Here is a 14,962-nt window from a genome sequence, read left to right on the forward strand (position 1 = left end):
CAAGGCAAGCACTCTACCACTGAGCCACCTTCCCAGCCCCAACTCTGTTGTTTTCATATCTCTGTTGTTTTCATATTTCTGAATTTCTCAGTTGTGACTGGCTTTGGTCAGATGGAAGGTGCTTTATATCCAAGAGTGATAATAAGGTTTTTTAAATCCCAGGAGGACTCAAGCTCCTGAGAATATCTCTTCCCCTCTTCGCTTTCTACACTCAGCACCTTAGCCTGGGATTTCAACAAGGATGGCCTACAAAGAGGCATCTGAGCAAGGACCTTCTGTCTGTCCACATGAAAGGAATTATGGAAGGAAAAAAAAAGCAGCTTGATAGACTTTTCATGTGAAATTTTTGATGAAGAAAAATTTTACAATGTGTTCTCAACACCCAATTTATGAGTTTCAGTTTGGTTTCCAGAGATTGTAAATATCAGTTTTTTGCCTAGTTACCACTGTGCTAAAGTCATTATTGATTTAATTTTATTATTTCATGGGCATAAAAAAAGACAGTAATGTAAATTAACTGTGTGGTTAAACATCTATTTATATCTTTTTTTTCCTTTGTCTGCAGGTAATAAAATGGGAAATGGTTCAACACACATTCATATTCTGAGCAGAGTTATCCTAAGTCTGGAAGGAGGCCTTGGAAACAGGAGTTGGGTCAATAGCCAGCCGTTCTCCTGCCCAGTCTCATCTACTAAGGAAGGTAGTGTGGGAACAAAGAACAATAGGGTGTGGTTAGGAGCCAGCCTCCCCAGAACTTAGTTCCTCTTGATGTCAAGTGTGCAAAATCCAATTTCCTCAAGGAGGGATCAAACTTCAGAAACCCCCTTCATCCCACTCACATAGCCCAGCCTCTCCTTGCTCATACACCATATTTTTTGTTTTTGTAACTTGGCTTCAGTGAAAAAGAATATTTTTAGTAAGTTACACATTGTTTACCTAAAGCAGCCTTAAAAAGCCCAGAGCAAGGGATCTGTTATATAAGTGTGAAGGGGAGTAAAGCAAACATCATGGGAATTATGAGCAATGTCCCGGTAACGAAATCCATATATGGGTCCTGCCGGGTAAAGGGACTCTTGGACAATGCACTATCAGAAATGAAAATGCCCAAAGCCACAGGACTAGAATGTAGGAGAGGCAGGTAAATGAAACCTCAGAAACAATATGTAAGAGAAGTCAAAATTTCAGAAACTAAGGTAATAACTTAGTACAATCTATAAGAGATGGAGCTGACAGGGCTAGATTATTGGGAGAAAAGAGACAACTGACCTTGTACAGGGTCAGTTCCTGTATTTGGTAAAATACTGTTCATCAAGAATCTTTTACTTTTTTAAGAAGTGGAGATTTGGGGATCATAGTTTCAAACTCGTGCAGACATGTAAGTTCTTAAGACTCCATCTCACTAATGGCTGAGCCCAGGAGCATAAAGCCTGTTATTCCAGCAACAGAGAAAACACTATGGCTATATGGCTATATATACTATCACTGAGATAACGGGCACACACAGGGAAGCACAAATAGGAGAATGGCAGCTCAGGCTGGCCTGGCACAAAGACTCTGCTTTGAAGATAGCCAAGACAAAAAAATGGTGTGGATCCAATGGAATTCTATGCCTCCATCAGAAAGAATGACATTGCCCCATTTGTTAGGAAATGGAAAGACTTGGAAAAAATTATATTAAGTGAAGTAAGCCAAGCCCAAAGAAGCATAGGTCCCATGATTTCCCTTATTTGCAATATCTAGTATATGTATGAGTCAAGCAGAAAAGGCCAGATAAGGTGATGTTAGGAAAATGAACCCTAAGATATGTATTTTATTTTATTTTATTTTTGTTTTGTTTTGTTTTGGGTCCGGTTGTGGGGCCTGAACTCTGGGCATGGGCACTGTCCCTCAGCTCAAGGCTACCACTCTACCACTTGAGCCACAGCACCACTTCTGGCTTTTTTTCTTTTTGCTTATGTGGTGCTGGGGAATCGAACCCAGGGCCTCATGCATGCAAGGCAAGCGCTCTACCACTGAGCCACCTTCCCAGCCCTAAGATATGTATTTTAAATGTTTTTTTTTTCTTTCATGCATTTGTTTCTAATGCAATTATAAGATTATTTCTTTGTTGCTTTGTATGTCCCTCCCCCACAGTATAACCCATGCTTTCACTGTATTTGATGTCGGTATAATTTGTGGAGGGGAAGGGGAAAAACAAGTCATTTAAATAAGGATACAGATGGACCTGTTGCAACAATGAGAAGTACAAGTAGTCATGTCAAAAATGAACTTTACAACTTGGGGCGGGGGTGGGGGGGAGGATGGGAATGGATGGGAAGGGTAAACAAAGGAGGAGGCTACAATGCTTGATAAGAAATGTACTCACTATCTTGCCCATGTAATTGTAACCCCTCTGTACAGTATTTTCACAATAAAAAAAAAAAAGGTGTGGATCAAGTGGTTATGGGGTCTATTGTGCAAACTCAAGGCTCTGAGTTTAACTCTCAGTACCACACATACACACAGTTTTTTGGCACTTTTTTTGTGCCAGTCCTGGGGTTTGAACTCAGGGCCTGGGCGCTGTCCCTAAGCTTTTTTTTTTTTTTTTTTTTTGCCCCGGGTGAGTGCCTTAACTTGTCTCATCCCACTCTGTGCCCTGGACACCATTCTCTCAGTGTGAGGACTGCAAAAGTAAACAAACATGCTTCTGCCCTCAAGGAATTAATCCAGCTCCCTTCTTCCTTTGAAAAACAAATGAAAAGTTTAAGTAGATTATCAAGAAGCACTGCTTTTAATATGAAATAATAACCTGTTTATGTCAGGACTTTGGCTTCTGGCAATGGTAGCCAGGCAATTCAGTTCAAAGCTCTTGCTGAAACTTGTAGATCAGATAGATAGATAGATAGATAGATAGATAGATAGATAGATAGATAGATAGATAGATAGATAGATAGAGCCAGGCAAGGGAAACTGAGGTAGAAGGATTGCCTGGGCTCAAGTTCAAGACCAGCACAGGCAACACAGACCCCACCCAAAAAAAGTTGATTTTACTTAAGAGTATCTGCAAGCTGCTAAAGTACCAGACCAAGATTTAAGGAAATTCCGGAGCCTAGTGTTTACACCTGTGCCCTGGGAATGCGTCTTGCTTGGTGCATATATTGGTTTGGTTTTGTTTTTTTGGTTTTTTTTGGGGTCCGGTGTGGGGCCTGAACTCTGGGCCTGGGCACTGTCCCTCAGCTCTTCAGCTCAAGGCTAGAGCTCTACCACTTGAGCCACAGCGCCACTCCAGCTTTTTTCTTTTTGCTTATGTGGTGCTGAGGAATTGAACTCAGAGCCTCAGGCATGCAAGGCAAGCGCTCTACCACTGAACCATCTTCCCAGCCCTATTGGTTTGGTTTTGAAAGCCTCTTAAGTCTAGGAAAATGGAAGTCAGGAGGAGTTTCTGGGGTAGAGAGAGACATGAATTGTCACAAACATGAGAAGAAATGTGAGTACAAAAAGATACGAAAAACATAAAGGGCTGTCTCAAAATCAAAATACAATGCAAATGGCTCTTTTGAAAGGAAGAAGGGGTAGCCGTATGGTAAAAAGAGGTCCTGACACAAAGTGGGATGTTCTCACAAGCTTTCTGGTTCTAAAAGATCAACATCCCCCCCAAAAAAGGATTACGGATAAATGAAACAACTGAAGAGTTTTCCCTGTTGCTGCATACAATGTGGGTTTTCCAGGATACCTTAGTGCACACTGTCAGTCAGCAAGCATTATTCATCTTTGGACAAAGGCCTCTCCATGTGGATACCAGGTAAGATAAAGTGAATATTAAATACACCTTGACAAATGGACTAACCCAGGTCCAGGTCCTTTGGCAACAGGTGGATTCTCCTTTTGATTTGGACCTATGCTTGAGGGGCCTCTTCAAGAAGATGCATACAGTATGCATGGAAATGTCCCAGTGAAACCCCCTTGTATAACTAATGGATGCTAATAAAAGCATGTATGTGAAAATAAAACATGAAATTGCTAAGACTCTTCTCGGGAGCAGCATAATCTCTCCTTTATCTTAGTTCTTTCTTGCTATGTGACTTTAATGTCACTAAGCCTCAATTTCCTTAAATGTAAAATCAGAGTATTAGCACTGTAACTACTTCATAGAATTATCATAAGGATTAAAAGAGCAGTACATTTAAAGCAAAGTCCACCCTCGTAGTTAGTGTTCAATAAATTGTATTTATCATTATTATGCAATAAGTGATGATGTACTAATGTGACTGAAGCCAAGACTGTTCTGAGGTATTATATGTCAGAAGAGGAGTTTCTGAAGTGCTGACCTGTTTCTGTTTCTTGACATGGTTTGGACTACATAGTAGTACTTATTTTATAAAATATCTTTGAGGTCTATACTTATGAAAGGGAGGTGCTCTGTAGTTGTTCGCCCAAGAGTTCCTGCAGTTCTTAGGGCAGGTCTGTATATATGTTCTGTATATATGTTATACATGATACATTTTTAAAAATGTGTCTGGAAGCAATTATTTCCCTAGACCACAAAGGAGATAAGAAATAACTCACCAGTAGAAACAGAGGACTGATGGCTACCCAACAGATCCTCCAGAACCATCCAGGGCTGAAACCAAGCATTTCTTTCACGTCACTGCAGAACTGAGTGATGCCTAAAATCATCCCAAAGAGACACTGATTAAGTGATATTCTCCCTCACTTCTCAGAGCTAGTCAGAATCACTGGGATCAGCACTGGGAATGACTAGGAGGAAGGCAGTTGAAATTCCTGACCTGAACATGTATAATAGCTCTAAAATGTCTTCACCTGAGTGTTTCAAGGACACACAGCTGAGTACTTTATAGCAAGCAAAGCTCATGGTGGACATTTGGAAAGAGACTTGAAGTTCCCCCCACCTCCCATTGTGTCTACACTGTCTTAAGATCTCAGCATAGACTTGATTTTACTGCTATTACAGGAAAGAGTTGAATTTTATTTAGGAATGATGAGCCAGCCCAGCAGATATCAACTTTGACCCTACTCTGTAAACTTTCAAGGGAAATTTTTAACCACAATATTGTCTGTTCATATACCAGATCAAGGTTCTATAAAAAGTTACTGTCCCAGAAGTGAGAACTTCCACCAACAGACACGAAACTGCAAAAGAGAAAGTGCTCTGTGGTTGTTTCCCTGACAGTCCCCGGGGCTTCTAGGGGCAAATCTGCTGTGCATTTTGTACTTTGAACTTTGTTCTCTGAACTGCTTGACCAGGTGAGGATTTCTTTTTTAAAAAAACTAGGCCCATGTGCAATTCACACGGGCCCTTTCCTCTTGTTCATGTGTAATAACTACTACATTAAAGCTGTTTTATTATCCTAGAAAATGGGAAAACAAATTCATTTTTAGAATGAGCTAATTGATTTTTCTTTTCCTAGCACTGGGGAATGAGCACAAGCCCTTGAGCTTGCTAGACTAGTGCTCTGCCACTTGGCCTCACCCATTGGAGAGATACATCTCTGAACTGGTGGTCTTTGTTTTAATGACCTCTTTCCTCCCCTATCCACACCAACAGGGTCTTGGCACCCCATTCAGTGGGCCACCTCTGCTTACTTCCTGTACACCTGGTGGTTTCATCCTCATCAAAGCTCATTCCAGGACTAGAGGCATGAATTGGGGAATTTACTGACAGATGACAGATAATAGAACATTTTTGCCTCTTGGTTAGAAGATAAGTGATCTAAGATTTGTCTCAAGGGCTCTGGAGGGAGCTCTTACTTGACATATTTAACAATAGGATATTGTACCTCAAGATGCATTCACTGTTCACTAATTCCGTGTTGTCTCTGATTCTTAGAGCCCATCTGGATCTTAAAACACTACTGTAGATAATCTAAACAAACTACATTAGCTGCCCCTACTGGGTAAGCATTCATCTTCAGACCTGAAAGAAGTGTCTTCCCCCCAGAGCACAGGCAACCTACTCTATGGAGCACAGAGAAAAAGAAGAAAGTACTCAGCTGGCATTTTACATGGCCATCAGGAGGTTCAGGAGGTCCACTGCCCTTTCCTTCTGTCTGAGAAATTAGTCCTTCTCTCTGTAAAAGCTGCAGGTAGGATAGAAAGATCTCCACTGGCAGGAGACAGAACTTACCATAGAACCAGGACACAGCGACTGCTTCTATAAGCGCGACAGTGAGTACTGCAGGCCCTGTGGCATACTCCTCCAGCAGCTTTACCACGTAGGCCCCTCCCTGGGAACCACATCACAGATTTAGTTATGGACCCTCTGAGGCACTGCCTCTACTTGCCAAAGAGGCTGCAAAAGCTTCTGACCGAGAGTAATGCTAGGAAATTATCAGCTTGGACCCAGTCTTATGTTCTCTACTGCCTGCCTCTTGGAGTGCTTTGAAAGTGGGCTAGGTTTTGCCTCACCAGACTCCTTCGCTTGTCCTGTGGAGCACTTTTTAATTTTTTTAGTGGTGCTAAGGATGGGACCCAGGGCCTGGTACACATGAAGCAAGTGCTCTGCCACTGAGCAACTCAGCCCCAGAGCACATCTTTCTTGTTTCCTCTTCCCAAGTTTTAAGAGGCATATTCCAAACGGCCTCTGGATCTATTTTCAACTTTGTAAAATTCGTGACCACCATCACTGTGGAGAACTCCCCACCTATAAACACTAAATCTGGGAGAGCCCATGATGCCAGACACATTTGACTGCTTTGATCATAGTTTTGCTTTCTATCCCAACTCCTGTTGGGTTCTACACAGCCCCTAGTCAACTCAGCTGACACTCCATAGCCATGGGATCATGGTTTAAAGAGGTATATCTGCAAAATCTGCCTGAGTTAGGACATAAGCCTAGGAGCTCAGTGGATACTATCTGATACATACTTTCCCATATTTGCCTCAGCTATCAAAAAAGAAAAAAAATGGCTGGAGAAGGTCTGACTTCTTTATCATTGAAAGTTCTAGAGGAGACTCGGTAGATGCCAGCCTCAGCACCTGCCAATGGATCATCCTGTAATCCTAGCTACTCAGGAGGCTGAGATCTAAGGATCTTGGTTTGAAGTCAGCCAGGGCAGGAAAGTCCATGAGATTCTTAGCTCCAATAAACTACTGAGGAAAAGCTCAATGTAGCACTGTGGGTCAAATAGAAAAGCACTAGCCTTGAGAAAAACAATCTCAGGGACAATGTCCAGGACCTTAGTTCAAGTTCCAGGAGCAGCACACGCACACAAAAAAATATGTCAGCCTTCAAATGTTCTGCAGATCAAAACATCAGGGCAACATTCTGAAAGCAGTCCTAAAGAATGGAAATAGACTGGAAGTGTAAATCCTAGTTTTTCTCCAAGCATTTTGCCAAGCCTGAAATATAATTGGATCTATATTAAAATGTTAAGAGTCCAGATACCATACAGAGATTCTACAAATGGATGCTATCGGACACAACTTGTCTTCTCCTTGGTGATGAACTTTCTTTATCCCCAGTGCTGGGGATTCAACTCTACCACTTAGAGTCATCCCCTAGCCCATGACAAATGTCATAATGCCAACAGCAATCTCCCTACACACTTCTTTAGGCCCAAACAAGGGCACTCTGTGATGACAGAAGGAAAACATTTTTTAGCATGGTCTTGCCTTTGAGGCCAAGTCAAAGCCAAGGGCGCTGGTACTTACAAAAGTTAAGGTCATCAAAGATCCAAAGAAACACGTTATGACCACAATGAGCACAAACCACTCCCGGCGCTTGGCCCAGATGTGTGGAAACTCATCCAGCACAGCTGTGATCACCCCCTCCAAGCCTGCAAACTGAGAATACATGCCAACAGTTACAGTGGAAGCTTTAGGACAAGTCTCTACCTCAGACAGTAAACAGAAGGAAAAGAAAGATTGCTGAGTGACCAGTCAAGCTGATCATCCCTAGTTCTGCTATTCATGAACACATCTGAAAGCACTAAGGATATCTAGGGAAGAAAACATAGCACAGGGACAGAACTTTAGTGTATAAGGTCTCTTGGGGAGACTGGTTCTGCTAGAAAGGTCAACACCTAGTTTCTCCACACAAATAAGTACAAGGCATTGAGCTGAGTGCTGGCCAGAGCATAAAGTGCCATCACCTGGTCAAGGGTTAACACAATGAGGAATTCACAACACTGAACCCTTCACCTGTGCCAGGAATTTTCCCTGCATTTTCCTAATAGTGACACTGCTGTCCTAGGAGAAATAGGTGCCATTGCCCAGGAGTGTACCAGAGTGTGGGAAGCAGCAAAAAGGAGCAGCCAATACTGCCTGAGAGGGCCAGAGTAGGAGAGATCAATCCATCTTCCTCCTTCTCTTTTCCTCCTCCTCCTTCCAGAAGCCAGTTTCCCTCCATTCACTCACCGTGCTGTCCAAGCCCAGTGTGATTAACATGAGGAAGAAGATGATGGCAAAGAATGTAGCTGCTGGCATGTTGGCTATGGCCTCTGCATATGTGATGAAGAGGAGGCTGGGACCTGAGACAAAGAAGAGGGTGAGGCAGTTGCTAAGATCTTTCCTATAAAGATGTTAAAGAATAAAACAACTACACCAAAAACTGCAGTCCTCTTCACATGACCTTCGCCATGAATTGAAATTTGATGGCTACTAAGCACTTCCTCACCTCATCATCCTGGAAGGGAAGAATGAAAATGGTGTGCCCCTAGCCAGGTGCCGGTGGCTCACACCTGTAATCCTAGCTACTCAGGAGGCTGAGATTTGAGGATCATGGTTCAAAGCCAGCCCGGGCAGGAAAAGCCCGTGAAACTCTTATCTCCAATAAACCACCAGAAAACCAGAAGTGGTGCTATAGCTCAAGTGGTAGAGCACTAGCCTTGAGCTGAAGAGCTGAGGGACAGCACTCAGGCCCAGAGTTCAAGCCCCATGACCGACCAAAAAAAAAAAAAAAAAGAAAGAAAGAAAATGGTGTGCCTTTGGTTAACATGAGGATGGGAACAAAATCCTGAGACTAGCAAAGCAGTACAAAGTTTCTACTATGTGACAATTTGGTAACTTAGTTTCAGGGCCAGGATTGTAATGTCCCACAGCTTTTTTTTTTTTTTTCCAGTCAGTCGTGGGGCCTGAACCCTGGGGCTGGGTGCTATCAGTCAGCTATTCAACTCAAGGCTAGCACTCTACCATTTGAGCCATGGTGCCACTTCCAGCTTTTTCTGCTTATGTGGTGCTGAAGAATCGAACCCAGGGCCTCATGCATGCAAGGCAAGCACTCTACCAATGAGCCACCTTCCCAGCCCTGTCCTATAGCTTTTTAAGTCCCTGCTAATGTTGTCCCTGCTCTAAAACAGTATGAAAGGTAACAAATGTCCTTTATTTTCAAGTTCCTTTGTGAATGACAAGTTTTCATGGGCTAGGTAGTGATCCCTTGAAGTATGGTGTTGATCAAAACAGGCCAAACCAGGCATCTGCGCCACATGCCTGTAATCCTAGCTACTCAGGGGGCTGAGTAGCCTGGGAAGGAAAGTCCATGAGACTCTTACAGACAATTAATCACCAAAAAGCCAGAAGGGAGTTGTAGCTCAAGTGGTAGAGCACTAGTCTTGAGCACAAAATCTCAGGGACAGCATGCAGGCCCTGATTTCAAATCCTAGGATCAGGACCCGATTTTTTTTAAAAATCAAGCTAAATCCACAAATATATTCATGAGAAAGTGCTGGAACGCCACTAGATCTTTTCAATGTGTATCATGCTTTTTATTTATATATGAAAACCTACAATAAATAGGTGGCCACATCAGCAATGGGCAGTATTCAGGATTAGTGATTACTTGTCTAAAAGACTGGACCATCACAAGATTATCACAGCACCCACTCTCTGTTTTTGTTTGTTGTGCTGGTTCTGGGGCTAGAATTTGGGGCCCTGAGGTTTTGTGCTCAAGCCTAGTGCTCTACCACTTGAGCCACAACCCTATTTCTGGCTCTTTAATGGTTAAATGGAGATAAGAGTCTCACAAACTTTTCTGCCAGGGCTGGCTTCAAACTGTGATGCTCAGATCTCAGCCTCCTGAGTAGCTAGGATTATAGGCATGAGCCACCTGCACCTGGTTACATTCTCACTGGTTTTAAAGCCATCATCAAAGTCATATTTTCAAGTCCATCATGTGTTGAAGGCCCCAGCACTAGGCTCAAGGGAACTACCCTATTCAACACACGGAGACGGTTGAGATCTCTAAACCAAGTTTCTCCCAAATATGAAAATTTAAAGGGTCAATTAGAAATGATTCAGAAGCTAGATATTTCTAGAGACACCAAACATAGCAACTCAGTAAGCAGAGCCTGAGCCCTACCTGCATCTTTGGCCACCTCAGATACATCTTCATTCCTCATCTCAGCCATATATCCGAGCACCGTGAAGATGACAAATCCCGAAACGAAACTGGTCATGCAGTTTACCATACTGGTCACCAGGGCATCTCTAAAGCAGAAAACCCAAGAAGTCTGAAACAGTTTTGGGATGGAGATTCTAAGTAGTACCTGTCTGCCTGCCCTGTTTTTTTTTTTTTTTTTTTGCCAGTCATGGTACCTGAACTCTGGGCCTGGGCACTGTCCCTCAGCTCTTCAGCTCAAAGCTAGCGCTCTACCACTTGAGCCACAGCACCACTTCCAGCTTTTTCTGCTTATGTGGTGCTGAGGAATCGAACCTAGGGCCTCATGCATGCAAGGGCAAGCACTCTACCACTGAGCTACCTTCCTAGCCCCTCTGCCTGCCCTGTTGAAGACAGACTTCCATGGCTCAAAGGAACCTCTAGTCTGCTCTGATACTCTTCTTTCTCAAAAAAAAAAAAAAAAAATTCCCCAAGGCTTGAAGCACAAATGCTATGACCACCATCCATTGTGTGAGGAAAGTGTCAGATACAAGGATTTTAGGAGGCAAGAAACAACATAGAACAGATTGTTCAATGGCAGACAGGTGAGGCACTGCTCCAGAGTAGTGTCCAGGCTGGAACGGGGGCCAGAACCAGGCCTTGGCATCACATTTGTGAAGTCTTCGGTTTTAGATTTGGACATCTACTGATCAAGTTACAGGATGTCCATGCAGATACTCTGATACTGTGTGTGTGTGTGTGTGTGTGTGTGTGTGTGTGTGTGTGTGTGTGTGTGTGTGTGTGTGTGTGTGTGTGTGTGTGTGTGTGTGTGTGTGTGTGTGTGTGTGTGTGTGTGTGTGTGTGTGTGTGTGTGTGTGTGTGTGTTGAGGCTTGGTTTCAGGGCTTTCTCATTCAAAGCTGAAACTCTAGCACTTGAGCCACAGTCCACTTCCAGCTTTTGCTGGTTAATTGGAGATCAAGAGTTTCACAGACTTCTCAGTCTGGATTTGAAACTTGATCCTCAGATAGCCTCTTAAATAGCTAGGATTATAGGCAGGAGCCAGTGGTGCCTGCCCTGCCTCCATTTTTAAAAAATAATTCTCAGACTGGAGATGGGTCTCAAGTGGTAGAACACCCATCTAGCAAGTACAAGGCTCTGAGTCCAATCAGAACTGCAAAAAAATAGCACAAATGAATAGCACAAAGTGAGTATTGGACATCACCATCTATGATAGGACACTAAAGTCTAAAGGTGATGAGTAACAAGTCATTATTGGAGCAGCGTTCGTTAAAATATCTTAAGAACCAGGTGCTGGTGGCTCACACCTGTAATCCTAGCTACTCAAGAGGCTGAGATCTGAGGATTGGGGTTCAAAGTAAGCCTGAACAGAAAAGTCTGTGAGATTCATGTCCAATTAACAACAGAAGTGGCAATGTGGCTCAAAGCTGTGGTAGAGCACTAGCCTTGAGCTGAAAAAGCTCAAAGATAGCACCCAGGCCCTGAGTTCAAGCCCTATGACCACCACCACCAAAACTACCAATAATAATAATCTTAAGTGGAGCGGTGGCTCACACCTGTCACCCTAGCTACTCAGGAGGCTGAGATCTGAGGATTACAGTTTGAAGCCAGCCTAGGGAAGGAAAGTCTGCATTACTCTTATTTCCAGTAAACCACAAAAAGCTGAGAATGGTGCTATGGCTCAAGTGATAGAGTGCTAGCCTTGAGCAAAAAAGCTCAGTGAAAGTTAGGCGCCAGTGGCTCATGCCTGTAATCCTAGCTACTCAGGAGGCTGAGATCTGAGGATCACGGTTCAAAGCCAGCCTGGGCAGAAAAGTCCGTGAGACTCTGATCTCCAATAAATCACTAGAAAACCGGAAATGGTGCTGTGGCTCAAGAGGTAGAGTGCTCGCCTTGAGCTGAAGAGCTGAGGGACAGCGCCCAGGCCCAGAGTTCAAGCCCCATGACCGACAAAAAAACAAAAGCTCAGTGACAGAGCTCAGGCCCAGATTTCAAGCCTTAGGACTAGCACCAATCAGAAGCATGATTTTTCTAATTATGACATGTTAGCTGAAATAATTCAATCATACTTTTTTTTTTTTTGTCGGTTGTGGTGCTTGAACTCTGGGCTTGGGTGCTGTCCCTGTGCTCTTCAGCTCAAGGCGAGCACTCTACCGCTTGAGCCACAGTGCCACTTCCAGTTTTCTAGTGGTTTATTGGACATAAGAGTCTCACGGACTTTCTTGCCCAGGCTGGCTTTGAACCACAGTCCTCAGATCTCAGCCTCCTGAGTAGCTAGGATTACAGGCGTGAGCCACTGGCACCCGGCTCAATCACACTTTTGTATAAACAAATCAACACATAATTTTGTAAACATATTAACTCGTTAAGCTTAAATATTTAGTTCTATGTTGTAATATTTATAAACCTACTGTAGAATTTTTAATTAGAGGGGCTGGAAGGTGGCTCAGTGGTAGATTGCTTGCCTCACATGCATGAGGCCCTGGGTTTGATTCCTCAGTATCACATAAACACAAAAGGCTAGAAGTGGCACTGTGGCTCAAGTGGTAGAGCGTTAGCCTTAAGCTGAAGAGCTCAGGGACAGTGCCTAGGACCAACCAAAAAAGAAAAAAAAAAAAGAATTTTTAATTAGCATCAATGAGTTGTATGAGAGTATGCCATTTAACATGTCCATTTATGCATATAATATATCTTGATCAGTCATTCTCACTATCATTCTCTCTTCTTTCCTCTTGCTCTTTCCAAATCAGTCTCATTGAGTTTATTTACCTAGGTGTCTACTACATAAGGCTGTTATGAGTATATTCATCCTCCTTCTCCCACTTTTACCTGCCACCTCCCACTAGGACCCAGAATTCCTTAATTACTAGTTTTACAGACTGGGACTCTTACAAAACAGAAGTGGCCTGGGACCTCTGTTAACCTATTAGTGGCCTGCGTTATGGCTTGAGTGAGCTCTATGGCCATGGGTGAATAGCCAGGGGCTGGTAGCACCCCCGGGGGTGAACCTGGTTGGCCAGAGCCCAGCCAGGTTTAAGGCTGTCGGTTTAATCACTTTCTTCCAAACTAGCTGGCTTTTGCTTGCTCCACTTCCAAACTTCGGTTGGGGGCCTCAGATACTCACTGGTAACAGTTGTTGTTGAACTTGTTGTAACTGGCAAAAGCTAGGAGGACCCCAAAGCCTGGCCCAAGAGAGAAGAAGATCTGAGCAGCAGCATCCACCCATACCTGGAACACAGCAGAGCAAAGGACATGAGGGCAAGGGGCGAGAGCCAGACCAGCACTGGGCACCAGCGGGCCAGTACCTCTCATGCTTCCATGTGACAAAATATAGGACAAACCCCATCTTTTCAAGACTCATTCTAGAGATAGACAACATAGCCAGTGAAATATATGTAATTTCTCTATCTTTTAAACATAAGTCCATCCAGTAGCCTCCAGTGTATTTTTGTTGTTGGTTGTGGATCTTGAACTCAGAGCATGGGCACTGTCCCCGAGCAGCTTTTGCTCAAGGCTAGCACTCTACCACTTGAGCACCATTTCTGGCTTTTTCTGTTTATGTAGAACTGAGGAATTGAACCCAAGGCTTTATGAATACTGGGCAAACATTCTACCACTATGCCACATTCCCAACCCCATGTGTGTGTGTGTGTGTGTGCATGCGTGCGTGCATGCGTGTGTGTGTGTGTGTGTGTGTGTGTGTCCGGTCATGAGGCCTGAACTCTGAGCCTGGGCGCTGTCCCTCAGCTCTTCAGCTCAAGGCTAGCACTCTACCACTTGAGCCACAGCGCCACTTCCGGCTTTTTTCTTTTCGCTTTTGTGGTGCTGAGGAATCGAACCCAGGGCCTCATGTATGCAAGGCAAGCGCTCTACCACTGAGCCACCTTCCCAGTGCTCAATTATACTTTTTGTGTGTGTGTTCTGGTTCTAGAGTTTGAATTCAGGGCCTGTCATGATTAATTGGTTTGTTTGCTCATAGCTAGAGCTTCCCAACTTGAGCCATGCCTTTAGTCAGGCATTTTGCGAGTTAACTGGAGATGGAATTTTGACTTTTCTGGCCAGTCCTAGCTTCAAACCATGATCTTCCAGGTCTCAGCCTGTTGACTTACTGGCATTACAAGCATAAGGCACTTGCACCCTGCTCAACTATACTCTTCATGCTTAGATTTGTAGTTAAAGTATCATTACAGACTTCACAGTGAATTTCAGTTGTTCCTGCTGTCCTCTTTGAAGGAGAAAGAGCTAGCTCATCTAGTAAATGCCAGGTGCATGCAGTTTCCTTCAATATCTTACCCCTGTCTCTAGGAGTTTCTGCCAATTGGGTTTCAAGTAGAAGACAACACCCCTCCAGGCTCCAGGAAGGGTGGCACCCCTCACCAGAAGGACAGAAAGAATGATGTAAGGGAAGGTGGCTGTCACCCACACCACCTGTAAGGAGGTAGAAGGGAAACGCAGGTTATCACCACACTATTCCAGGGACAGCAAGGAAGGGAAATGGGTATATGTAGAGGCTTCTACTCCTGAAGACCTCTGGGAAAGAACTACACTTTATTTTTCTTCCCCCAGTCATTTTAGGAGGAAATATGCGGCAGTAAGTTAACTGGCTTCAGAATCACATGGATAGGAACCTG

At 43.8% G+C, this 14,962-nt stretch overlaps 1 protein-coding gene across 3 annotated transcripts in view; it reads right to left on the minus strand.

Moving 5' to 3' along the window:
• Positions 1–14,962, minus strand: part of Slc6a4 (solute carrier family 6 member 4) — a 45,628-nt gene that overhangs the window by 5,775 nt on the left and 24,891 nt on the right. For all 3 annotated transcript variants that reach the window (XM_070027399.1, XM_070027396.1, XM_070027398.1), the window contains 7 exons: positions 14,625–14,759; positions 13,456–13,559; positions 10,295–10,422; positions 8,356–8,468; positions 7,651–7,782; positions 6,125–6,224; positions 4,546–4,646 (listed from right to left, as the gene is read on the minus strand). In XM_070027399.1, coding sequence (XP_069883500.1) covers positions 4,546–4,646; positions 6,125–6,224; positions 7,651–7,782; positions 8,356–8,468; positions 10,295–10,422; positions 13,456–13,559; positions 14,625–14,759 — 813 coding nt within the window. The remainder of the gene's footprint in view (positions 1–4,545; positions 4,647–6,124; positions 6,225–7,650; positions 7,783–8,355; positions 8,469–10,294; positions 10,423–13,455; positions 13,560–14,624; positions 14,760–14,962) is intronic.

This window comes from Dipodomys merriami, unplaced genomic scaffold (genome assembly GCF_024711535.1).
Source record: "Dipodomys merriami isolate MVZ:Mamm:240054 unplaced genomic scaffold, mDipMer1.0.p SCAF_19, whole genome shotgun sequence".
Classification (NCBI taxonomy): domain Eukaryota; kingdom Metazoa; phylum Chordata; class Mammalia; order Rodentia; family Heteromyidae; genus Dipodomys; species Dipodomys merriami.